General features: G+C 39.3%; 1 protein-coding gene across 10 annotated transcripts in view; it reads left to right on the plus strand.

The window, feature by feature from the left end:
* Window positions 1-27,412, plus strand: part of RAPGEF2 (Rap guanine nucleotide exchange factor 2) — a 307,277-nt gene that overhangs the window by 153,276 nt on the left and 126,589 nt on the right. For 7 of the 10 annotated variants that reach the window (XM_073341485.1, XM_073341476.1, XM_073341481.1 and 4 more), the window contains exons 5-7: window positions 14,505-14,580; window positions 18,037-18,204; window positions 21,057-21,074. The exons of 1 other annotated variant lie outside the window; for it this stretch is intronic. In XM_073341485.1, the coding sequence (XP_073197586.1) occupies window positions 14,505-14,580; window positions 18,037-18,204; window positions 21,057-21,074 (262 nt within the window). The remainder of the gene's footprint in view (window positions 1-14,504; window positions 14,581-18,036; window positions 18,205-21,056; window positions 21,075-27,412) is intronic. 2 more of the 10 variants (XM_073341477.1, XM_073341483.1) reach the window with 1 other exon arrangement.

The raw sequence follows: 27,412 nt of genomic DNA on the forward strand, positions 1-27,412 counted from the left end.
GACTTTTTAAAAGAAAAGTATATTCATATGTTTCAGAGCACCAGTCAGTTTTTTGAGTACATCTACACAGCAAAGCAGTGCAAGCCCACTCGAGCTATTTTGAATCCAGCTAGTGCGAGTAACCATAGCAGTGAAGACAGTGCAGCACGGGCTAATGAGCAGAATACTTACCCAGGGTCCATGCTGAGCTTGTACCGTATATGCTGAAACCCCTTCTGTGCTCTTTTCACTGCTGTTGTTACTCATGCTAGCTGGATTCAAACTAGCATGGGTGGATATACGATAAAGGACATGGATTATGAAGAATCCCTAATTTCAAATTTCAGAGTAACAGCTGTGTTAGTCTGTATTCGCAAAAAGAAAAGGAGTACTTGTGGCACCTTAGAGACTAACCAATTTAAAATGTTGGAAATATTCCTTGAGTCGGATACGCCGAATTGGTTAGTCTCTAAGGTGCCACAAGTACTCCTTTTCTAATTTCAAATTGTCCACTTTGTTTTTCTAAGAGCTTCCCTTGAAAAGTGCTGGCCACTGTCAGAAATCTACCAGACTCGGTGTCCGCTGGTCTGATATGATCTGGCAATTCAATCATGTTTTAAAGGTTATTGGAATGTGTAAATGGATGCAGTGGTGTCTTCCTGGGTCTGTAGGGCCTGAAATAATAGCGGAGTGGTGTGAACTGCCCTTTTCATCTTAATGGGGTGTTAACTGAACTTTGAAGATGAAAACTTAAATTTCAACACTATTCCACTGTTGATCATTTTATCCTGTAATCCTAAATTGCTTTACATGCCTCTTCAGAGGATCAAGGCCCCAAATGTCTCAGACCCAGTTGCTGAAATTCTCCTCCCCTTCCGTCAACAATTTCTACAATGCAGGTATGTTGTCAGTCCAGAAACCTGTGGCATATCAAATGCTGAAAATATGGTTGATTTTAAAATTTCAAAATTTATGTAAAAATACATAAGTGGTTATTGTACCACTCTTACTATCCATTTTCACATTTAATTCGTTATAAATCCCAATTTTTAATTCAATGAAGTTATCACTGAATGAAATTATGTCTTCTACACTTAAGATTCCAGGGTAGGGTGACCTGGTGTCCAGTTTTCAACCATAACGCCTGTTCGAAAAGGGATCCTGGCCACTCCAGTGAGTACCATTGACTGTCTGGCAGCGCTGCGCAGCCTGTAGCCTCCGCATTATGAGGCTCCTGGGAAGCAGCCTGCATGTCCCACCCTCCGGCTTCTATGTGTAGGGGGAGTCAGGGGGCTCCGCACGCTGCCCCGGCCCCAACCACTGCCCCGCAGCTGCCATTGGCCGGGAACTGTGGCCAATGGGAGCTGTTGGGGTGGCGCTTGCGGACAGGACAGTGGTGCGCCAGTGCGCAGAGTTGCCTGTCTGTGCCTCCATGTGGGAGCTGGAGGGGGGACATGCAGGCTGCTTCTGGGAGCTGCCTGAGGTAAGCGCTGCCCGGAGCCTGCATCCCTGACCTCCCCCCAACCCCAGCCCTGATCCCCCTCCTGCCCTAAGTCCCAGCCCAGAGCACCCTCCTACACCCCAAACCCCTCATCCCCAGCCCCAGCCCCCTCTCGCCCTCCAACCCCCCGACCCAGACCTGATCCTCCTCCCACCCTCCGGAGCACTCTCCTACATTTCAAATCCCTCATCCCCAGCCCCACATCAGAGCCTGTACCTCCTCCCACACCCCAAGCCTCTGCCTCAGCCCTAGAGCCTCCTCCCATGTTCTGAACCCCTCAGCTTCACCCCCCAGGCCTCTCCTGCACCCCAAACCCATCATCCCTGGCCCCACTCCAGAGCCTGCACCCCCAGCTGGAGCTCTCAGCCTCTCTTGTATCCAAACCCACTACCTCAGCCTGGAGTCCCCTCCCACATTCCAAACTTCTCATTTCTGGCCCCACCCCATAGCACGCACCCCCAGCCAGAGCCCTCACCACCTCCCGCACCCTAGGCCCCTGAGCCAGCCTGGTGAAAATGATCAAGTGAGTGAGGGTGGGGACAGCAAGTGATGGGGGAAGGGGAAATGGAGTGAACAGGGGGCTGGCCCTTGGAGAAGGGGCAGGGCATGGGCGGGGCCTCAGAGGTGGAGCAGGGGGCTGGGCAAGGGTGTTCGTTTTTGTGCAAGTAGAAATTTGGCAACTCTATTCCAGGGACTTAACCATAGAACTGATGTCCACTTTGGTGCTGACTGCATAGGGCTTTTTTCTCCGCTCTTTTACTAGTCCTGCATTACTCATTGCATGCTTAACTGCTTTTCTTGAAGATATGTAGAGTTAAAACAGTTATTACTTTGGGGAAGTTCTATGGACTGTGTTATGCAGGGTATCTAGCTAAATGATCATAATGATCCCTTATGGCTAAGGCCCTACCAAATTCATGGTCATAGGATTTTAAAAATCTTAAATTTCATGATTTTAGCTGTTTAAATCTGAAATTTCACAGTGGTGTAGTTGTAGGAGTTCTGACCCAAAGGACTTGTGGCGGGGGGGAGTCGCAATGCTATTGTATGAGGGATTGCGGTACGGCTATGCTTACTTCTGTGCTGCTGCTGGCGGCAGTGCTGCCTTCAGAGCTGGGCAGTTGGAGAGCGGCGGCTGCTGGCTGGGAGCCCAGCTCTGAAGGCAGAGCTGCTGCCTGCAAAACTGGGCCCTCAGTCAGCAGCTGTCACTCTCCGGCCACCCAGCTCTGAAGGCAGCAGTGCAGAAGTAAGGATGACATGGTATGGTATTGCCACCCTTAGTTCTGCGCTGCTTCCTGCAGAGCTGGGCCCTCACTCAGCAGCCACCACTCTCTGGCCACCCAGCTCTGAAGGCAGCACAGAAGTAAGGGTGGCAATACCGTGACCCCCTAAAATAACCTTGTGACCATCCCTGCAACTCCCTTTTACGTCAGGGCCCCCTATGTGAGAAACGCTGGTCTCCACCCCTCCCCCCCCAGTGAAATCTGTATAGTATAGGGTAAAAGCACACACAAGACCAGATTTCATGGTCCGTGATGCATTTTTCGGGGCCGTAAATTTGGTAGGGCCCTATTTATGGCCTTATAATCTCTGAATGTATACTTTTGCTATATTTTTTTCCAGTATGCAGCTCTATTGGCTATATGCAAGCCCAGTGCCAGCTTCCTTAGCTGCTCAGTTACAAGTCTAATACTCTCCCTGCTAGATTTATAAGTGTGGTTATTTTTTACAAGGGGCATAAGCTAACAATACCAAATCCATTTATCTACAGAACACTCTGGTGCTCTTCATTGAGGGCTATCTCCCTGTTAAACTGCAGTTTTCTTCTTCCAGGTTCACCTCAACCAGCTAATACATTAAAACACAATTTCTGCCTACAGTAGGGGTTTTAATTGTTAATTAAAATCTGTTAGTTAACAAGTTTTAAAAACACATCTTTTATTCTAATTTAGACCTATCCAAAGTGAAAAGTGTTCTTCTCTCAGGCCTTGTATTCCCTGCTAAAAAGGAAGTGTAACTAATGTGCATGAGCTGCCCCAAGGTAAAAACACATTGAAGACCAGGCACTTTAGATTTACTGTGAGGTAAACTCATCAAGGTCTGTCCTGCATCTGCATCTGGGGTTGGCTTTGGTGGGTGTACTTCACGGTACTGGTCTTTGTTTTTTCACTCTGGATAGTGCTTGTGCATTAGGCTATGCCAACGCTGCACTTTCTTCGGTAAATTTTTTGTTGCTCAGGGGTGTAAAAATACCACACCCTTGACTGACAAAAGTTTTACCAATGAAAAGCACTGGTGTGGACAGCGCTTTGTCAGTGGGAAATGCTCTCCCGCCAAAAAAGCTAGCGCTCCTCATTGCGGGTGGTTTTATTTTGTTGGCAGAAGAGAGCTCTCCTGCCAACAAAGAGTGGCTATGCTGTGCTGCTGTAAGGTGCACAGTGTAGATGTAGCCTTAGTTACCCCCTGTTTAAAAACACACCTTTTTTAGCAGTGAAGAGCAGGATAGGTCTAACCTAGAATAAAAAGATGTGTTGTGTGTGTCATTCGTCAGTTAAAAAAAGTACTGGTACCTTTTTTTTTTTTTTTTTAAAGCAGTGAAGATATGGCATCAGTCAAATAAAACAGTGGGGAAAGGGAAAGCTGCACTGAATCCATTCCACCCATGAATAGAACCTGAATGGCAGGTTAGCAACAGAGACCCTGGTTTCTCCCAGAGGTCACTTAAATTGCTGGCCTAAAAATTTAAGGTTATTTTGGAAGTTAGCATGGCAGAAATCAGAATGCTTTGTTTTGGAATTTACGTCTATCTTGCTCTAGTGGTCTCTGGTTATAGCATGGCATAAGTAAATTTGTTGTTGATCATATGCCAGGATTTGACCTTGGGATTCTGAAGAGATCAGACACTCCAAATCCCCATATTTACTACGTCATTATCAAAGAATAATAAATTAATAGAAATTTATCAAAAGCATTTGTCTGGGAGTGGTTGAGGTCATGAAGCTGGTATGTGGAAGCACTGCCTATATGACACATGCAGCACATATCTACCGGCAGAAGGGGTGGTTGGGTCACCCAAGCAGGAAATTAACCATCAAAAAGAATGTTGTTCCTCTGTGCATTCAGGTTTAGAAAGAAAAAAAAAAACCACAGGGAAAATGGGAAGAGAATGGGTTTGTGTAGATAGCAATAGCAGCAGCATGGCTGCTTCTTGAAAGCTAAAGACCACCAGTACAGGTTAGACCACTTTAATTTCTAAAAGTCATAAACAAGGGATATCTGTAAATTTTCTTGTTAATATTCTACTGAGAGAGACTCAGAAGTTACTGTCTGCTACAGCAGTGTAATAAGGAGCAGTAAGGAGCCATATAACATTCAGGAAAAAAGGTTTGTAGATAATTATCTAGCTCTTTTGGATATGAAGTGGTGAGCATGAAATGCTCAATATATACTTTACTTTAATCTTTTTTTGGCTTATTTTTTATTATGAATACGTGAATGGCCTGAGAAAGCTAAGCAAGAAAGATACTAACTTATTCTTAGAATACTTCAAAATGCAGAATAATAATAAAAAAATGTAACTGGGGGGGGAAGAGGAGGAGAATCTAGTTATCTTAATCCCCAGTGTTGTATTTTGGTACACACAGCTCTTGGAAGTGTGTATGGTAGATTTCATGTTTTGATCAGCAAGTGTTAAAAATACTTAGTTTCACAGAACTAATTTTCAAGTACACACTTCTTGTGAAAATCCAGTGTTAGGGCTTCAGAGAATGGTAGTTAAGCTTTTGTACATCAAATTACTGGATTCTGGTTAATAGTTAATTGGAATAATTACAAATATCTGTTTTTATTACATTTTTAGTTTGATATTTTAGGACAATTTTTAATAAACATCTACAACAAAAGTATACATGGAATGACTATAAATAAAATCAGTTAAAAAGACGTATATTTTTCTTCACTACATCTTTTTAAAGTTAGTGTCTTTTCACTCTGAATAATAGGTGTAATAAGGTGCGTTTACAATGTTTTTTAAACCCTACTTACAAATATTCTTGAGAATGCTGTTTATGCACCTGTTGATGCTATGTTGCTGTTTGTTCTGTTTATGAACCATTCATTGCCATTGGAATGAAAGATAAAAAATTAAAAACAGATATGTTTAGGGGAAAAAACCCTGTAAGTGTTTGGTGATATATTCATCTTTCTATAGTTATCAGTAAAGTAAAAGTGGGCTTTTTGGAACAATTTAAGGAGTTAACCCTATTTTTTATAATGTGTATCTATTGGAATAATGTTAGTAGAATGTTTTTAGTATTTCTAGGTAGTGGAGCTTTTTTCAAGTTTGTGTTGCTTGTGATGAATACGTTTACATTCCAGTGCTGAGAAATAATGTTCCTTTGGGAAGTTAGTCTGATGTGAAAAATAGAATGTGGAGGCCCCTGGCAAGGGAACAGTATTGAATATAGGAGAGACTTCTGTGATCAGCCACTATCTTCTTTCCTGACAACCCTAAAAAGTGTACGTACCAACATCTCTCAGAATTTGACTAAATGGACAGAGACTGCATTTGAAGAAACCTGCTTTGTCCTGCCACATTCATGAAGCTTATAAATAGCATGGGCAGACAGGACAGCTCACCTTTTGTTGCTACAAGTTTTTGACTGTCTGGACATCTGAGTTTTCTAAAAAATTTAGTTAGTTGTGTCTGATAATTACAGATCTTCTGGTTAACTAGGAAAGATGTGTGAAATTCTTTTTGTGGGATAACATAGTCTTGAGGAGACAGAAATATAAAATTTTGTAGAAAACTATAATTTTGTCCTCCATTTCCAGTGTTTGGTTGGAAGATTTTAATAGCTAATATTTCATGTACTTGCATTAATATTTATTGTTATAATAAATTTATCATGGAGGTTTGACTGAAGTTCCATAATATTTCCTAAAGACTTATTTAGAAAAAGTTTATGCGTACAGAAAGTTTGCTTTCATTTTAAACACACAACTTTGGAAATAGCATGGCCAAAACTTGTTCAGAGAGCAATTAATATTTTAATTTGTTTTTTATCCACTTTACACATCACAATATTTAACTGGTATTTGATTGTAAAGTAGGTGCGTGTAACTAATACAGGGTTTTGCTGATATGGGCCTTTTTGGTTTCTAAAACTGTAACAAATATTTAAATAATGGGTGAAATTCTCACACCCACTGTAGCCTCTTCATGCTGGGTAAAAGAGCTTGAGCAGTATAAAGAGGCTGTCAGGAGGAGTTCCCCCAGCATAGAGCAGTGGTCCCCAAACTTTTTCTGTCATGCTCCCCCTTTACCCTTAATGGAATCTGACCCCCTCCTCCTGGGAGCCATGGTTGGGAGCCACAGCCAGGAACAGGGCCATGGGTGGGAGTGGGGCTGAGGCAGAGCGGAGCTGAGTGGTGCTCCCTCCTCACCCCCCCGGGGGCTGGTCTGGGCCCCACAACGCCCCCTAGGGAGGCGTGCTGCACAGTTTGGGGACCACTGACCTAGAGGAAGACAGCTGTAAGGCTTCCCCTCCTCCCCAAAGCATCTACAAGCCCTTCTGTTGGCAGTATCACTGTGTTCATCAGCGACATGTAGCATGCAGTGCACTAGATATTATAGGTGGGTCTGCACTATGGTTGCTGTAATTTAGGCCCCCACAGCAATTAAGATGAGGATTTCTTCAGTCTCTGGGGCAGCTCAGGATTGGGAGAACGTAAAGGTGGCTTAATACTGTCTTAGACTTACCTTTCCTTAGGCCATGAGTCTGTTCTATATTGAGCATACTTGAAAATGAGTTATTTTAGGAACGAAAAGTTTTTATACGTCGTAGGTAGGAAGAGATGCTTTTTAGCTTTTAATCACTTCAGTCCGTGTTATGTGTTGTCACATGTGCGTGAATGATACAGTATAACCAAATGCAAAGTAGTAGTATGCAAAAGTCTCTACAGCAGGAATTGAAAGAACTGTGTGTTTCAGTTTGAAACAAAAGACTGCTGTTCGGGTCTCTGGCTCCCTAGCAACAGCAGAGGATAAAACTCCATCTACTACCAGCCTTATCATTCCATGTTTGGAGGAGGGAGGGAATAAATTAATGTTGCATCTCTAGTCTGTAAGAGCTAATATCTAATTTTCCCCTTAATTTTCTCCAGCTAACCAGCAAACCAAAGGACTGCAGAAGACAGGTATCTAGTGATAGACCCTCTGGTAAAGGGTTTAACCTGCTGGATACCTGTATTCTGTTGAAATTAGACCTTCCTGGTTATTAGGGTCTCTTGTAGAGCGTTTTTTCCTAGCGTTTTACATAAGGCTTTGTTAGGTATTATAATCAGCTCAATGGAGTGCCAATTATGAGAGTTGCCTGTATTGCTTGATACAGTATATGAATAACTGTATCTTTTAGGCTGAATTTTTAAAATCCTATTCACTAATGTTCAATTAAGACAAGCTTGTTTAGGTCTTTTCCAATTTCTTTGATTGTGATTAATTTTCCAAGGTGCAATATATCTGTCTTCCACCATTCCCTCCTCTGTGTGTTACTCCTTATTGGAGACTGCCGGATCAGGGGATGGGAGTCAGGAGATTTGAGTTCTGTTCTTGTCAATGTCACAGCAAATCAGTGGTTATAGTCAAGACACTTAATCTTCTTTTTGCCATCATTTCCTCAACTCTTGCATACAGTACTTCATGGAGATGATGTGAAGCATGTTTTGGGCTTAAGAAGTACTTTGAGGTCTTTGGATGAAAGATTATGATTGCTCAGAGGTCCAGTATGAAACTGGAGAAAAGCCTGTTGAGAGTCTTTGGGTTAAGTTTAGAGGCAAGAGCAACAAGGGTGATGTCGTGGTGGGCGTTTACTATAGACCACCAGACCAGGAGGATGAGGTAGACGAGGCTTTCTTCAGACATCTAACAGAAGTTTCCAGATCATGGGTCCTGGTTCTCATGGGGAACTTCAGTCACACTGACATCTGCTGGGAGAACAATAAAGCAGTGCACAGACAATCCAGGAAGTTTTTGGAGGGTGTTGGGGACAACTTCCTGGTACAAGTGCTGGAGGAACCAACTAGGGGCCATGCACCTCTTGACCTGCTGCTCACAAACAGGGAAGAATTGGTAGGGGAAGTAGAAGTGGGTGGCAACCTGGGCAGCAGTGACCATGAGATGGTCAAGTTCAGGATCCTGACAAAAGGAAGAAAGGAGAGCAGCAGAATACGGACCCTGTATTTCAGAAAAGCAGACTTTGACTCCCTTTGGGAACTGATGGGCAGGATCTCTTTGGAGGCTAATATGAGGGGGAAAGGAGTCAAAGAGAGCTGGCTGTATTTTAAAGAAGCCTTATTGTGGGCGCACGAACAAACCATCCCGATGTGCAGAAAAAAGCCAAGCTGGTTGCCTGCCATATTTGCTATCAACAGAGAAATCTTCAGTGAGCTTAATCACAAAAAGGAAGCTTACAAGAAGTGGAAATTTGGACAGATGACTAGAGAGGAGTATAAATATATTGCTTGAGCATGCAGGGGTGTAATCAGGAAGGCCAAAGCACAACTGGAGTTGCAGCTAGTGAGGGATGTCAAGGGTGACAAGAAGGGTTTCTACAGGTATGTTAGCAACAAGAAGGTGATCAGGGAAAGTGTGGGACCCTTACTGAATGGAGGAGACAATGTAGTGACAGATGACGTGGAAAAAGCTGAAGTACTCAATGCTTTTTTTTGCCTTGGTCTTCACAGACAAGGTCAGCCCCAAGACTGCTGCACAGGGCAGCACAGTATGGGGAGGAGGTGAGCAGCCCTCAGCGGTGAAAGAATAGGTAAGGACTGTTTAGAAAAGCTGGACATGCACAAGTCCATGGGGCCAGATGCAATACATCTGAGGGTGCTGAGGGAGTTGGCTGATGTGATTGCAGAGCCATTGGCCATTGTCTTTGAAAACTTGTGGTGATTGTGGGAGGTCCCAGACGACTGGAAAAAGGCAAATATAGTGCCCATCTTTAAAAAAGGGAAGAAGGAGAATCTGGAGAACTACAGACCGGTCAGCCTCACCTCAGTCCCTGGAAAAATCATGGAGTAGGTCCTCAAGGAATCCATTTTGAAGCACTTGGAGGAGAGGAAGGTGATCAGGAACTGTCAACATGGATTCACCAAGGGCAAGTCATGCCTGACTAATCTAATTGCCTTCTATGATAAGATAACTGGCTCTGTGGGTATGGGGAAAGCAGTGCATGTGATGTACCTTGAGTTTAGCAAAGCTTTTGATACGGTCTCCCACAGTATTCTTGCCAGCAAATTAAAAAAGTATGGATTGGATGAGTGGACTGTAAGATGGATAAAAAGCTATCTAGATCATCAGGCTCAATGGGTAGTGATCAACGGCTTGATGTCTAGTTGGGGATCGGTCCTGGGTCCAATTTTCTTCAATGTTTTCATTAATGATCTGAATGATGGGATGGATTGCACCCTCAGCAAGTTCGCAGATTACACTAAGATGGGGGGAGAGGTATATATGCTGGAGGATGGGGTTAGGGTCCAGAGTGACCTAAACAAATTGGAGGATTGGGCCAAAAGAAATCTGATGAGGTTCAACAGGAACAAGTGCAGAGTCCTGCATTTAGGATGGAAGAATTCCATGTATTTCTACAAGCTGGGGACCAACTTCCTAAGTGGCAGTTCTGCAGAAAAGGACATGGGGATTACAGTGGATGAGAAGCTGGATATGAGTCAACAGTGTGCCCTTGTTGCCGAGAAGGCTAACGGCATATTGGTCTGCATTGCCAGCAGATTGAGGGAAGTGATTACTCACCTCTATTTGGCACTGGTGAGGCCACATCTGGAGTATTTCATCCAGTCTTGGGCCCCCCACTACAGAAAGAATGTGGACAAATTGGAGAGAGGGCAACAAAAATGATTAGGGAGCTGGAGCACATGACTTATGAGGAGAGGCTGAGGGACTGGGCTTAGTTAGTCTGCAGAAGAGAAGAGTGGGGGGGATTTGATAGCAGCCTTCAACTACCTGAAGGTGGATTCCAAAGAGGATGGAGCTTGGCTGTTCTCAATGGTGGCAGATGACAGAACAAGGAGCAATGGTCTCAAGTTGCAGTGGTGGAGGTCGAGGTTGGATGTTAGGAAAAACTGTTTCACTAGGAGGGTGGTGAAGCACTGGAATGCATTACCTAGGGAGGTGGTGGAATCTCCATCCTTAAAGGTTTTTAAGGCCCAGCTTGTCAAAGCCCGGCTGGAATGATTTAGTTGGTGTTGGTCCTGCTTTGAGTAGGGGGTTGGACTAAATGCCCTCCTGAGAACTTTTCCAGCCCTAATCTTCTATGATTCTATGTAGGGCTGTCAAGCGACTAAAAATATTAATCGTGCTGTTAAACAATAGTAGAATACCAATTATTTAAATATTTTTGGAAGTTATCTACATTTTCAAATATATTGATTTCAGTTACAACACAGAATACAAAGTGTACAGTGCTCCCTTTATATTTATATTTATTTTTATTATGAATATTTGCAGAAATAGAAATATTTGCAGAAAAAGAAATAGTATTTTTCAATTCACTACACGTACTATAGTGCTCTCTCTTTATCATGAAAGTTCAATTTACAAATGTAGAATTATGAACAAAAAATAACTGCATTCAAAAATAAAACAGTGTAAAACTTTAGAGCCTACAAGTCCACTCAGTCCTACTTCAGCCAATTGCTCAGACAAACAAGTTTGGTTACAATTTGTAGGAGAAAATACTGCCCATTTCTTGTTTACAGTGTCACCTGAAAGTGAGAACAGGTGTTCTCATGGCACTGTTGTAGCCTGAGTCGCAATATATTTATATGCCAGATGTGCTAATGATTCATATGTCCATTCCTCTTCAGCCACCATTCCATAGGACATGCATCCATGCTGATTATGGGTTCTGCTCGATAACAATCAAAAGCAGAGCAGACCGAGGCAGGTTCATTTTCATCATCTGAGACAGATGCCACCAGCAGAAGGTTGATTTTGTTTTTTGATGGTTTGGGTTCTGTAGTTTCATCATTGGAGTGTTGCTCTTTTAAGCCTTCTGAAAGCATGCTCCACATCTCATCCCTCTCAGATTTTGGAAGACACTTCAGATTCTTAAACCTTGGGTCGAGTGCTGCAGCTATTTTTAGAAATCTCAAATTGGTATCTTCTTTTCATTTTGTCAAATCTGCAGTGAAAGTATTTTTAAAATGAACATGTGCTGGGTCATCATCCGAGACTGCTATAACATAAAATATATGGCAGATGTGGGTAAAACAGAACAGGAGACATACAGTTCTTCCCCAAGGAGTTCAGTCACAAATCTAATTAACGCATTTTTTTTTAAGAAGCATCATCAGCATGGAAGCATGTCCTCTGGAATGGTGGCTGAAGCATGAAGGGGCATACGAATGTTTAGCATATATGGCATGTAAATGCCTTGCAAAAGTGCCATGCGAATGCCTGTTCTCACTTTCAGGTGATCTTGTAAATAAGAAGCAGGCAGCATTATCTCCCATAAATGTAAACAAACTTGTTTGTCTTAGCAATTGGCTGAACAAGAAGTAGGACTGAGTGGACTTGTAGCCTCTAAAGTTTTACATTGTTTTTGGTTTTGAGTGCAGCTATGAAACAAACAAAAAAATCTACATTTGTAAGTTACACTTTCATGATAGAGGTTGCACTATAGTACTTATATGAGGTGAATTGAAAAATATTTTTTATTTATCATTTTTACAGTACAAATATTTGTAACAAAAATAATATAAAGTGAGCTCTGTACTCTTTGTATTCTGTGTTGTAATAGAAATCAATATATTTGAAAACGTAGAAAAACATTCAAAATATTTAATAAATTTCAATTGGCATTCAATTGTTTAACAGTGTGATTAAGTGCGATTAATTTTTTTAATCACCATTGATTTTTTTGAGTTAATCACGTGAGTTAACTGCGATTAATGGACAGCCCTAATTCGATTATATTTACATGCCTATGGTATATCCCCTGTTGAACGTGAGTAATTCAGTATGTTTTGACTGTATACATATTACTGATAATTCCTAAGTGCAACAGCGAAACTTTGGCAAATATACTGGTGGTCAGTTCCTAACATCCGATCCTATTGTTAGAAACTGGACTTTTTTTTCACAAGTGTTGATTCAGTGCATGCTTTCTGCCTTAATGTATTGACTGTTTTCTCCCTTGTGCTGTTTGTTAAAGCTCTTTCAGGTAATTCAGACATGTAGTAAGTAAGCAAGCAGGAGTGAGTTTTGGAATGTGTTGTCTTCCTGTATTTGGTTTCTTAAAACTTAAAAAATTAGGTAAGAGGGTGATGTCAGGCCAAATTTAGTGGTTGAGAACTAAAAGCTCCTGTCCATAAGAGACGGCAAAAAATCTCCAGAAGAAGAGGGGCGAGAGTGGAGTGGAAAGGCAAGTATTTGTTTCACTTTCTGGGGTATTCAAAAATGTTACTTCGAGGTTATATTTAAAAACCTAGTGACAGGAACAGATTTCTAACCTAGAGTAAAAACTGTACTGTTAGAAATCAGTCTTTTGGGGGTATGATAGGGAAACACAGAGATCTTATCTTGATTTATTTTTCCAGTTAGGATATAAAGTTACATTCTTGCCACCACAATGTCTGTCTTGTTTACAATAAATTGATTAGGTGATTTTTTTTCCTGAGATTTTTTTATGTAGCTATTTTGGTTATTGGTGTGGGTGATGACAAAAAATCAAGTAGTTTAGATTCTAAAGCCATTTTTCAAAACATTAATGAAGTAATGGTTTAATTTTCCCTTCTACCTTTAAAGGTAGCTGCAATTTGAATAAAATTCAAGAATGTGTTGATGAGTAAGGCGGGACACATTCTTTTAGTATTAGGTAATAGAAGAATGCTCATCTTTGCCTCTGGAAATGTGTGCATCTTATTGAGCAGATTTTAGGGTTTTTTATTATTGAATCTTTAAAAAGGCTCAGTATTTTGTAAAATCATTGTCTATTGTAAAAGCGTCATGTACTATTAAATATGTACATGGTTATGGTGAAGGAGCACAGCTGGCATTGCTTTTCAGTATTTGACTGCCTTCTTGGCAAGCTATTGAAATGCTCTTGTGCAGGAATCACCATTTGGGCAGCAAGTGAATTTTTTCATTCTTTGCTAATCACGCTGCAGGGCAGGAGGGTAGTAGTAGATTCACTAGAAATACCATTAAGAATGACATTAAGTTCCTAGTTGGCCTCATTATGAAATTGAGAAAAATTAAGAAAGCATTACTTGGCATACATTTTTTTTTAAAATAAAACAGTAAATGATGCATAGCAGCATCATTGTGTAATAGATAAATAGGTGCAGTCTCAAAGGCTGGACTTACATTAGTCACTCTGTTTTTAAGGTTGGGACAGTAAGCTTGATTTTTGACACCCTTTTCCCAAAATGTCTTTAATCCCCATTTTCCCACTCAAATTTATGATCCTCTTCTGACAAGGAGAATGTTTATTGAAAATTTTGAGGTTTGTTGGATAAAACTGTTTTGATGAGAGAAGTACAATTTTTTTTTCAAGCTTTCTAACCCCATTCATTCAGCTATAAGAAGAATCTTTAATGTAGCATGTTATATTTAACTATAAAGGAGATATAGGTGTTAGAAAGCCTCTTTGATATCAGTGTAATTTTTATGCATTGTGACTTGGTTACTTGCATATATATCAATGTAACTGTTTAACATCTATAATTATTGCTACTGCTATAGCTATCATAGCACCTAGGAGCCCTCATTTTATTAGATGCTGTATAAACAATTCTCCCTAAATTCTACAAATCAAAAGTGTATTGGCATTGGCATTCTTTTTATCAGTTAATCAAAGGGGGGAAATCTGCACGACAATTTTGCTCTCGACATGTGTGTATTTTTTATGTCTTTTTAAGTGTCTGGGGAGAGTTTTTAAATACTTTCTTGATTTGTATTACAGTTTTGATATTGTTCTGATTAGGTGTTTTTCTTCCTCAGTTTTGGCAAGCGTTCTGCAGGAAGCTTCAGGCGTGGCTGTGAATGCATTGTTTTAGAGCCATCTGAAATGATTGTGGTAAGACTGTGGTGCCAATTACTTTCAAACAATATTTTTTTCAAATTAAATTACACTTTCAAGTTGTCATTAAGCATAGACAAAATTCAGTAATGTTTGAAATTACTTTGAATTGTCTACACTATACTCAGTTTAAGATGGTACTAAATTTAGTGTGTGATTTTTTTTTTTAATTTAATGCCCTAGTTTGCAATCATTATACATAGCACAAAAGTTGGAAATGCCATTTAATTAAATGAATGAAATAAACCTTTCAATAAAGTTAAACTGCAAGTTAAAAAATGCCTGTAAGGATAAGACAATCATATTTAAAATAGAGATGGCAACTATGATTATCCACGAGTATTTATGATATGTAATTAAGCATCTTTGCTTAAAATTGATTAACTGAGTTTATTTTAAGAGTTATTAACAGTTGATTAAATTCTGTTTTATTTGAGACATGTAAGGCTTGAGAATGCAGTTTAGGGATTTTTTTACTATTATAATTTTAAAAATTTCAGCATTACTAGTATAAAGGCATATTTGTCATTTAGAACACCTGCTGTGGTCCAGTGCAGAAAAGCTTTATTCCCCAGAAAGTTCTCAAATTCAACACTTCCATCAGTGTCATTGGGCACATCATCCAAACAGATATACCTCCATGACAGGAGAGATTAAATACTTTTGCTCTCTTTCTGAAGGATGTGGTATTCAGACCATAACACAGGTATAATCACCATATAACCAAACACGAAATTATACAAACACTATATTATCCATATACCATATTATCCAAATGCAGGGCAAATCATATTCAATTGCTGAAAATTAATGCCATCTATATTTACTGGAGATGTTTTAGAAATCAGGATTAGTTAATTAGGCAGTATTGTAGAAGACATAAGTTATTCATGCCTGCAGTATATCATTGAATCATAGGACTGGAAAGGACCTCGAGAGGTCTTCTAGTCCAGTTCCCTGCACTCAAGGCAGGACTAAATATTAGAGCATCCTTGACAGGTTATTTTCTAACCTGCTCTTAAAAACCTCCAAGGATGGAGATCCAAATGTCCTGACTTCTAGAAGCATTAAAGAATAGCTTTCACACAAAGTGTAACTTCCTAACTTATTTAAAATTTATACCCATTAATCTTCAGGTTTTTAAAAATTCTTTGCCACTTTCACTCTAAATGAATACAACGTTGGTTGTGTAATAGCAGTTTACCTTGTCATCTGTCTCCTCCTCTGTCCCCGTCCTGCTAATAAAACTCTGATGCATTCTGTTTTAATGACTTCACAGCATTGAGGGAAGTAGAAATGAGAAATGCCCATTCCTCGCCCCGCCCTCCAATTCAAATGCCATAATTCTGCTGTGGGGAAAGTGGCAGTCAGCTCTTTTCAAGGTGTGAATCCACCCACTTTGGCTCCCTGTTCCCACTGTACCTTGTGTATGATGCAGGCTCTGGGAGCAGCTTGCTATCCCGAATTCCTGCTGCTATGATACCCATCTTTAGCTTTGGGTGGTACCAATGGATGTCCTTGGTACACAGCTCTTTGGTGGGTGGGAGGAAAGTGAGGGACACAAAATGCGGGTGGGGGGAGGGGGGCGAGGACAGAGAAAATAAGGGGCCTAGCAGGGTGATAGGGAAAAGAGACCAGAAACAAAAAAGGTTACAGCTGGGCCAAGACATGATGAGCGGGGCCTGTGGTGGGTGCTGAATGAGGGCACTTAGCTGGCAATCCATCCAAAGTAGGTCATGAATACGAAGAGCTTTGGAACCTCTGAGTTAAACCTTTGAAGTATACTTTGGCCCAACCTTTCAGAGGACTGACTGCACTTTGAGTGGAAAGAACTCAAGATTCAGAGGACAGCACGTGGAGCAGCTACCAAGTCGTTACCACACATTTGTTGCATACCATAAGTGTTTATGGGTATGTCTGCACTGCAGTACACCTGTGGCTGGCCCATGCCAGCTGAGTCGGGCTTGGGCAAAGCTGTTTAATTACGGTGCAGACCTTTTGGGCTTGGGCTGGAGTCTGAGCTCTAGGATCCTGTGCGGTGGGAGGGTCCCAGAGCTTGGGCTGCAGCCCAAACCTTAACGTCCACACTGCAATTAACAGCCCCTTAGCCCGAGCCCCGTGAGCCTGAGTCACTGGCATGGACTATCCACAGGTGTCTAATTGTGGTGTAGACATACCCTTAATAGTCATGCTACTCATACTTCATACAACTGGTTCGGGTAGGACTAGTTCTTATTAAAACTTCTTGTCATGTCAGCAGAATGTAATGGTGTTTCATTTGTATAGATGGTGAAAAGAAACATGAGAAGGAAAAAATCACCTGCATGGTGGTAGTTTGTCATAATCATCTTTTCTTAACCCACCTATCACTGCTTACGTCCTGTTTCTTTTGGGGAACAATCTTTTTGGCCTTGGGATACAGACTGAGGAATGTGAATGGATTTAATCTGCACCTAAGGACAATACTGGACAGTTTTCGCCACTTTCTGCTTCCTTGTAGATGTGGCGTAATTCTAGCATGAAATGATGGCTTTTTAGTAGTAAGATAGGCACAGGGGAGAGAGATACAGAAAGGCAAATTACTACAACTTTGTTATCTTGCATGAAAGTCAGAATTCTGAATTGTAAAAACATTTTCATAGCAATACATTATTGTGTAGTAACATGCCTGTGACTTTGCTGCAGCCTCCAGAACAGAGAGAGGATATTGATATTGCTGAGCGGGAAATTCCTTATTCAGTCACTCATCTACTAGAAATGTCTGGGGTTTTTTCCTTTGCTGCTATTACAAAGTAAATTGTTTTTTATGTAAATTTAATCTTTTTCAAATTTCTCTGATGTGAAAATTCCTCTTTAAAAGTCTCAAAATATTTAAAATATGTAATTAAAACAGTGTTGCCCATTGAAGAGAGGCAGGATGGGATTGGAAGGTCCCAAGAGTGACCCGTTGAAATCTGTAGGAAAGCTATAAGTTCCTTCCCATGGGAGAGCTTCATTTGCCAGTGTATTGCATAGACAAAAACATCACTATGTGTAAGAATAAAAATTGAGGAAAAGGATGTTAACTTTTTTTTTTAAATAGAGTAAGGCACTTATAAAATATGTGAAAGTGTCTGCTCAATACTCTTTTCATAGTGATACTTGTTCTTTCTCAGCCCTGCGGACATTTGATTTCTTGGCACTGAGTTCATGCTTTTCACTGTTAAAAATGCAGGAAATTCATAACCAACCACATTTTCTGAAATGGAGTTCAAAGTGCCCTTTCATAAACTAAATCTTAAACTGAATTGGGCTTGTTCAGTAGCAATGACACTTATAGTTAAGGATTGTCTAAAATAAAAGCTTCCACGTGGCTAAGAGCAGAAGAAAAGATAGGCTTCTGTTTTATTGCAGAATATGCGGTAACTTTCATTTGTAGGGAAATGACCCTTCATTGCGTTTATTTTATTGTAGGTGGACTATATGGATGAAAATGAAGAATATTTCCAGCGTCAAGCTTCCCATAGACAATCCAGAAGGAGATTTAGGAAAATCAATCAAAAAGGAGAAAGACAAACCATTATTGATACTGTGGATCCTTATCCTGTGGGGAAGCCACCTTTACCTAGAGGTTATCATACGGTAAGTTACCTACATATGTTTTAAATACAAGACAAGGGAAAAATATTTTTACAAAAATAATCACCTGAAAGGTCAAATTCACTGCTTGCCTAAGCAGGTGGAATTCTGTTTGGGAGTTTCTCCTTAGGGTATCAGTGAATTTGGCCCAAAGTGTGTGCACACGTGTGCCCATGTAATTTGCTTGATAACTCAGATTGAGAGTTGAGAATACTTAATTTGTTGCACATTTATTGTTAAACAATGCTGGCAAGAGGACAGCACATATCTTTCCTTGCTATTCCAGTTATTTTTGGCAACTTTGAAACAAATCAGTTACCTAATACATGTGATTCCAATTTCCTATCAATAATTGAAAATGTAATAGAAATATTTGGTGTACAGTGTTCCTGTGGCTAATCAGTAAAGAATTCATTTTTATGTGTAGCAATTGTTTTCTCAAAAAACCTGTATTGCATTGTGGTAGAAATAGTCCATGATTTTGGCTTGTCATTTCTCTATGCAAGACCCAGATCTTGAAATATTAAACTAACTTTTATTGCTGACTAATACGAGACCAGAAATTTTGGTCTGAATCATGATATTTTTGCCCAGAGTGAAATACTGCAGTCTGTCCTTTATCATCAGACAAAGCATCATCAGAGTTTTCTTCAAAATAGTTTTTGTGTAATTTTACAGATTGAAAGTTATAGACTTCCTTCATAAAAGAGGAAAGATCATAATTATTAATATTTTAAACATGTTCTACAAAATAATCTGTTTATTTTATTTTTCTGTTGAGCAAGGGTCTGCTAGGGTAAGAGTAATTAGATTTGCTGTTAACTTCAACAGCATACAAAATACTCTGAAAAGTAAGTGGCCTTCAAATCCTGTACTCAGCTGTTTTTTTGTGGCCCTGAACCTGCAAAAATATACTAGTACACAAATAGATAACTTTATGAATGTGATTGGTCATATTGAGTATAAAGTAACTCAAGCACATAAGTGTTTGCAGAATCAGGGCTTTGTTTTAAAAATGTTGTCTCTGATGTGAAGTAGAGGTTTTTTTTCCCCTCATTTTTTCCCTACCCATCCATATTCCTTTACTTGTTGCCAATTTCCTGTTGTAATCCATTGCATGACTATAAATGTATAGCTGTTTGATTACATCCACTGTTGGAGGTTTTTCTTCCTGAGTTAAATAAATATATCTTACATCAACACTTTTTACGTATTTTGTTTATACAACAGGCTCCTTTTAATGGTTTAATGTTCTGCTCAATTTGATTTTCTCCAAATTTATTATGAATTTCTTAGTTGAGTCATTTTCTTTGGCTTATTCGTGAAACCCTTTTGGAGTTTTAAGATAAGAGATTATACTGGTTTGTGTCAAACCACCTTTATGTGGCATACATGTTTGGGTCAGTCATGCTACAAGTGAAGGAAGGAATTGTTGATGGATTTTATTTAGATGTAACTTATACATCTAATCTACTGTTTGAAAAATGGTAACTAGACTTGACAATGTCATTTGCTATAGGAGGGCCACACCTGTTGTATAAATTACTTTTTAAGAATACCTAATGGGTTGGTGTAGATTTAAATCCAGTATGAAGAGCAAAAGCTCATCATTAATCATTTTGTTTAAGTTCATAATGATTGTACAAGTCTATTGGGAAATACATTATGAGTACCAGGTAGACTTGTCAGTAGAAGCTGAAATAATTACTGACAATTAAAATATTTTTTTAAATCAACGTATAATTTAAATTATTATTTAATTACTTGAGATCCCTTTTTTACGGAAAATATTAAACCCAGCAAGTTCAAATTGAAATTACGGAAATTGAAGACTTTTTATTTTTATAGTGCTTGGTAATCTTCATTGTTTACATTCCTATCACATTGATATTGTTTATATTCTGTATATTCAAAAATATGCATTTTCCAGTCACTCACATCTGTGAAGGTTGTCTCTTCCTCACTGTCCTGCCTTTTGGCCACCCAAAAGGTTTTTTTTGTTTGTTTTAAAATCAAAATTGTTTGAAAATCTAAATGTGTCTTTAAAATGGTACTGAAATGTATTCTCTGAAACTGATAGGAATGCAAAGTGCATTATTTTAGTACATCTCCTGAGGGGTTCTGAACATTCACAATTCCCATTAGTAGCATCTCTCAGGATCAGGCCTTCAGTTATCTAAAATTTAGAAGTTGGTATGAATAAACTAACACATTTAAAAAAAAAAAGTTTGAAAAACCGCATATGAAATGAATGGTCAAGTATATTGGATTAGTCTTCAGTTGCATGCTCTAATTGTGGGTATGTTTTGATTTGCGTGTTAAATACATTAAGATCAATAATAAAAAAATAAATAAAATAAAATAACTTCATCCAGACAATAGACTGCATAGCTTTAGAGTAAACTAGGTTCTTGAATTTTATTTTATACAAGCTCCTTACTTACCATATCACTGAAATGTTTGCTGAAAGAGTATCAATATTTTATTTCACATTGGCCCAATTGATTGTGTACTTAGAAAGCCGGTGTTCAAAATAGTCAAAAAATGACATGCTAAATAGCATCTCTGAAGGAAGTTGGCTATAGTGAAAATGTAGATGAAATTATATAAAGATAGTTCTAAAATGGAAAATGCATGACAATGCTTTGCAAAAATTGTAAATAAAGCTAAATGCATTATGTTTAATTGTTGCATGGATTACAGAACATTTACACATTCAGCCAATTTATCAGGGAACAGGACTCGCCTTAAAATAATTTTAACATTATCTCAGGGTGGTATGTACTATAGCATGTCTGATTATGTTCATCTTTTCCTTTCCTCCTATATGGCATTCATTTCATTTTGGCTCACAGGAATGCACTAAACCTCAGGTATTGTAATTTATATGTATCGTCCACTAACAATTTTACTTGTAAGTTTGCAGTGTGACTAACTGTATCATAATACCAATGCAGCGTTGTGGCAAAATTTGTGTGCTATCTGTGTTTTCTATATTGATGTTTTATATATTTCTTCTATAGTGAGAGTGCTTCAAATAAATGTGGGATATGGTGACAGTCTCCTTAATGTGATTACAGTAGAACCTCAGAGTTACAGACACCTCGGGAATGGAGGTTGTCCATAACTGAAATGTTCCGTAACTGAACAAAATGCAGCTCCGGCTCCAGCAGTTCACACTCTGGGCCAGGTTCCATAGGTAGCTAGGCAGCTTCTTTCTTGCCAGGACAAGCTTGTCCCCCGGCTACAGTGGGGTGAGAGGGGTGTGGTGGTGGTGAAAACGGTGCATCTCCTTCCCGGCGGGGAGAGGGGGTTGTGAAAGCAGCAACCCCTCTCCCAGCCATGGGATGGAGATGGTGAAAATCGCACCCATGGCTTACAGGAAAGCAGCGCAGACCCCGGTGCTGCTCTTGCTCCTGCTATCTTGAGCTGGCAATGGGGGCTCACAGCTTTGCTTGTGAATCTGTCTCTTCAGCTCCTAGCTGTAAGTTGGTGGGGGTGGGGACAGGCAGCCCAGATGTGCCTGCCTTTAAGATGCAATACAGGCATAGTACAGTATTTGCTTTTTTTGGGGGGTGGGGTCTCCACTGCTGCCTGATTGGTTACTTCCAGTTTCAAATGGTGTCTGGTTGACCAGTCAGTCTGTAACTCTGGTGTTCGTATCTTTGAGGATCTACTGTAATTTATCTTCTTCCTTTCCTTCATGACATCACAAGATTGAGGTGATATAACTGGAAGATGATGCGCAAAGCACAGAAATAAGGAAAATACATAGTATATTTAACAGAATGTGTTTATGTATTTTCTCAGTATAGATGACTTTTTAGACTTTTGTATTGGTTCCAAAAATAAGGTCCATTTGTAGCTGTTCTGCACTTGCACTTTGTAAGGTCAGGAAAATAAGTTGGAGAAATGAAAAAGTAGGCAGTGAAAATTTCGTTAACTGAAAATTTTTAGGTTTTGCTTTTGCCTTTTTGTTGCTGTTTGATTCAGCCTGAGACAGTGAGATTAGACTTTATTACAACACTCTTCAGTTGCTCTTGGTAGAAATGAGAAAGGAGCTTGAATGAGCTTACCAGAACATGTTGAAGAATCGCTTTTGGGGAAGTCATGTCTGAGTGAATAAGCAAAGTTCTAGATTGGAGCCAGTCTCACTTGAACAAAAATTAAGATTGTAGGATTTCTGTCTCAGATCAGCTCTTAAATACCAACCTACTTTGAAGACCTAAATGCCCTGCTTTATGATTTTAAATTTTATTTTTAATTACATTGATGCAAATGAAAAAAAAAACACTTATGCATATACTATATGTGATGCTTTATAGGAATTTATTTGGTATATTTTGTGCTACAGTGTTAGTAATGTAAAACATAAAGAAATTCCTTTGGTACTTAGAGCTTGGTTGACAAATTAAAAGAACAAGTTTCTTTAAGATCCTCACTTGGAGCAAAATATTCTTTTTATTTTGTTTTATCCTGCTGATCTTATAGCAGAAAATCTGATTACTGTTTTTTAGCTAACACTACTAATGAACTATTGTACTGGCACTCAATTCATTTGTGTGTTTCAAGGTTTCTTGTTCTTTTGAAAAAAGGGCTTCAGTGCTGTTTCTTACAAAGCTGTGAGTTGTGACATAGCCTGTTGTGCTGAAATACCATCTTTTTGTAACAATCAAGATATATTTTTATCTTTCTAGGAGCCCAGTCCTCATCTCTTTGAAATCAATGGTAAAAACTCCCCCTGACTTAGGTGGGGTAAAAATTGAGCCCTAAATGCACAGTAATAGTAGGGAAATTCATTCCAGTGTTAACTATGGTAGTTCAAATTCTTACTAGAATGTAAGGGGGTATACTTCATCAATATGTTGGTTTAATAGCCTTAAACATGAATATGAATGATCAAATGAAATAAATCAGGATTCTGATCTTGAGTATGGCCCTTAAAAATAGATGTAGTTTTCTAGACAGTTTTTTTTTGTAAGAGGATCGGAAAAGAACAGTGTCGGAGAAGGATTCTAGGAATAGCTTCAGATAGATTAATATTAACTCTTGCATACTTAACTAACCAGTGGAATGCTTAAGGTTGATCTTAAAATGTGGATTTTGGTGTCTTTGTATACATTGTAGTCAGAGCTGGTTGCCTAAAGTTAGGGATGCTCAACAAAGCATTTTTCCTTTATAAGCCTTTATTTTTGGTGGCTTATAACTTTGCCAAACTTTAACCATTTGGGCTGAAATTTTTCATGCTTTTGTATTTGCTTGAGATTTTTTTAAAAAACTTCCGCAAAAACAGCCATTTCCATTAATAAGATTAGGGAAAAATAGATAGGTTTTCCAAAGCTAAATTTCTGTCTGATCATTTTTTTTAGGTGTTCTAGTTCCCCTGTGCCAGAATTGGGGCTGCTTTGTAACAATTTATGAAAACTCTGTTGGTGTTTGCTTAATGTCTGAATATGTTGGTTTAGATTAATGGGGTCTGTAAGAAAACACAAGCAGGCAGGAAAAAGAGTGTCTCAAGATAAGCCACTTGTTCACAAACACTTGAGGATTCTTAGGAGACAATGCCTGGACAGGAAAGGACATGTGAATATGCGAGAGGAAAGAGAATTGTAGCAGCCTTTAAAAAGGGACTCTCTGAGAGGGGGAATTGAGCTGACAAAGGTACCTGCTGTGGTGTCTGAAAAAGTTGGGTGTTCCTAGGTTACCATCATGGAATGGTAAGCCTTTAGGTAAGGTAGATACGCATATAGACTGCTTTTGTTCTTAAATCTTTTTTTCTACATGTTTTGTTCCCACTGCTAAAATAAACAGTACTTTGGTTTTAGAAGATTGTTCTGTAAAGTATGGTTTCAGTGTCTTGAAATGAAGAATGTTAAGTGCCAAACCGCAGGTGCAGGTTAAAACACCTGGTGCACAGGGCGCTGTAGCCTAGGGTTTGATCTAAGAGTGGGAGAATTGCAGAATTATAACCCGAATAGGTAAAGGCATGAGGCCTGACACCTGAAGGGGTCGCACTCAGAGAGCAGAAAGGGACAGAAGTGCATCTGGGCCAGTAACCATGAGAGTCTTGTGCAGGGGTCGGCAACCTTTCAGAAGTGGTGTGCCGAGTCTTTATTTATTAACTCTAATTTAAAGTTTCACGTGGCAGTTATACATTTAAACATTTTTAGACGGTCTCTTTGTATAAATCTATAATATATAATTAAACTATTGTTGTATGTAAAGTAAATAAGGTTTTTAAAATGTTTGAGAAGCTTCATTTAAAATTAAATGAAAATGCAGAGCCCCCCGGACTGGTGGCCAGGACCCGGGCAGTGTGAGTGCCACTGAAAATCAGCTCATGTGCTGCCTTTGGCACGTGTGCCATAGGTTGCCTACCCCTGGTATAGTGCATTTATGATTTGGAGCACAAACATAAGCAGGGGGGTAGTGCTTGGGTCAGTCAGATATCTTTTGCTGTCCCCATGAAAATCTGTTCAGATTGGAACAAGTTATAAGACTGAAAATTGCCATTTGAACGTGATCAATAGAGCTTTTAGTAGCTAGCTGTTGACAATCTTTGGAAGAATTCCTAGTGCACTGAGCATGCTCCTCAACCCACCCAGCTTGAGCTCCAGATGCGATGTCTGCAGTTGCCAATCCATTGGCCTATGAGAAGGAGTGGTGGGCAGGGAGTCATAAATTCTAGTCTTTGCTCTTTCACTTAAAGGTATTTAATATTTCTATAAACTTCACAGTCCTCATTAGTGAGCCAGCCCTCCTACCTCTTAGGCAGCAGACAAATATCATTCTCTCTCCCTCAGTTTTTCAAATGAGAGTTCACACAAGGTCACTTTGAGCAGAGCTGGAAACAGAGCATAGTTTCTAACATGGCAGATCCAAGTCTCATCCTCAGCAACACTTTCAGAATAAATAAATCAAATCTGTGTACTTAGCTGTACTCTATAACCAGAACCACTCCCCTCCAAAGCCAGAAATAGAGCCCAGGAATCCTGACATTCAACTGTTAGTTTAGCAAATGGTTTTGTAAACCGTTGGCTCTCAACCTTTCCAAACTACTGTACCCCTTTCAGGAGTCTTTGTCTTGCGTAGCCCCAAGTTTCATCTCACTTAAAAACTACTTGCTTACAAAATCAGACATAAGAATACAAAAGTGTCACAGCACACTAATACTGAAAAATTGCTTTCTTTGTTATTTTTACCATATAATTATAAAATAAATCTACTGGAATATAAATATTGTACTTACATTTTAGTGTATACTATAGATAGTAATGGAAACAAATCATTTGTCTGTATGAAAGTTCAGTTTATTTCGACTTTGCTAGTGCTTTTGTTGTAGCCTCTTGTAAAACTAGGCAAATATCTAGATGAGTGGATGTACCCTGGAAGACCTCGGTGTACCCCTGGTTAAGAACTACCGGTGTAAACCACTGTCAAAATGTATGTTGTATCTAGCTCTGTTTGTTGTTCCACATAGAAGATAACAGCCTAGAGGTTTGCTTTGGCTCTAAAGGTCCTGGGTTCAAGCACTTGTTAATGACCCCTGTGGTGTCCGTAGGAGTCTATATGATGGAATTTGGGTTTTTTTCTTTTTATAAAGCCTAGAAAATCAAATACAGAAAACTACATTTAAAAATGTTAAGGGTTGCAAATTCAAGCATCCAGTGATTAGGAACACCAGGTTTAAGGTTGCCCGGGCAACCTTAATTTATCTGCCTTATGTGTATACGTTATAATAGCCTTTAATTACATGATCATATACTATTTGTTCTGCAGGATTCCTGCTTCATTCAGCACACAGGATAGACTATGAATGATGCTCAGGACCAAGGATGTTCTCTTGTATTTAATAAACTGGAATAGAACCCAGGAGAGCTGTGTTCTATTCCAGACTCTGTCATAGGCTTCCTATAGGATATTAGGCAAGACATTTTAATATTAAAAGAATAAGAGTTACATGACTGGCTGATCCAACTACACTGCGAATATCTCAAGCTTTTAAAAAAATTGAACAGTCCAAATGCTTGTGATAGTTGCTAATGTTTACTTAGCTCTCAAGCTTTTGGAATAGCACATGCATGTAAAGTTTAAACAGGAGAAAAAGATTTTGTTATATAATTATATAGAAAAAAATGTTTAAAATAGAGGTGTGGATATCAACGGATTAGATAGATATAGGGAATGGGGGTTATAGATGTATTGCTACCAGTCTTAGGATGGATGGAGTTCCTGTGACATTCATCAGCACCCTCTAACACATTGAGTTTCGGAAGAGTTAAGGGAGGTGATGCCTGGTTAGATAGCCCTGATTCCTGTCTTGAAGAGTCAAGGGCCTTTTCTTACATTTTAGCTAGGACGATATGGGATGAGGGAAAGGTCCTGTTCAGATCCCAGGGAAATGCCACCATCACCACACACAAAAAGAATAAAGGATCAGAATAAAAGAACAGAGGGATTAGAAAAAGGATATTATAAAGAAACACTAAGCCCAATTACAAAGAAAGCAAACTTAAAGAAATTAATGCATTCACTTCTAATAGGCAAGAATGCAAAGCATATTCCTCAACAATGCAGACTTCATGGCACTGTAATATGCCTCACTAATGCAATTACCTTGCTTGTAAACTCAAATGTTCTGTCTGCTAATTTCAGTGCTCCTTATTCTGTACAGTAAATTGATGCCAATATAGTCATATACTTAAAGCTGACTTTCCAATTTGATTTTTAATGTAATACTTCAGCCATTATAGTTTGTATCAAAGTGAATCTAAGAACGTGATTTGTCAGCCCACATGCACTTTATATCAATCACAAGAAATGAGTTTAGTATGAAAAAATCACTGTCAGTCTCCCAGACCTCAGCAGCTTCAATTTCATATTCCTCACAATCTTAACAAATTTCTAATGCATTTTATTTATTTATTTTAATATAGATTCTTTTACTAAAAATCCTTACACCAGGTGAGTGTTCATTCCAAAATGCTGATTTCATATGTGGTTCTTCCATTCTCACTGAGTTTATTTGCAGAAGATGAGTAAATAAGTTGCCAGGGCTGTGCAGAGCCTCCTAGCATGCAAGCAGGACAAGGAAAATCACTGGGGAAAAGTGATAGCTTACAATTTTAACACTGTTCTCAGGGGGTGTAATGCCCACACTTTTGTACATGAATACATATTTGTGTAAACGTCTATATAACATCTGAAACAT

This window comes from Lepidochelys kempii, chromosome 4, assembly GCF_965140285.1.
Source record: "Lepidochelys kempii isolate rLepKem1 chromosome 4, rLepKem1.hap1, whole genome shotgun sequence".
NCBI classification, from domain to species: Eukaryota; Metazoa; Chordata; order Testudines; family Cheloniidae; genus Lepidochelys; species Lepidochelys kempii.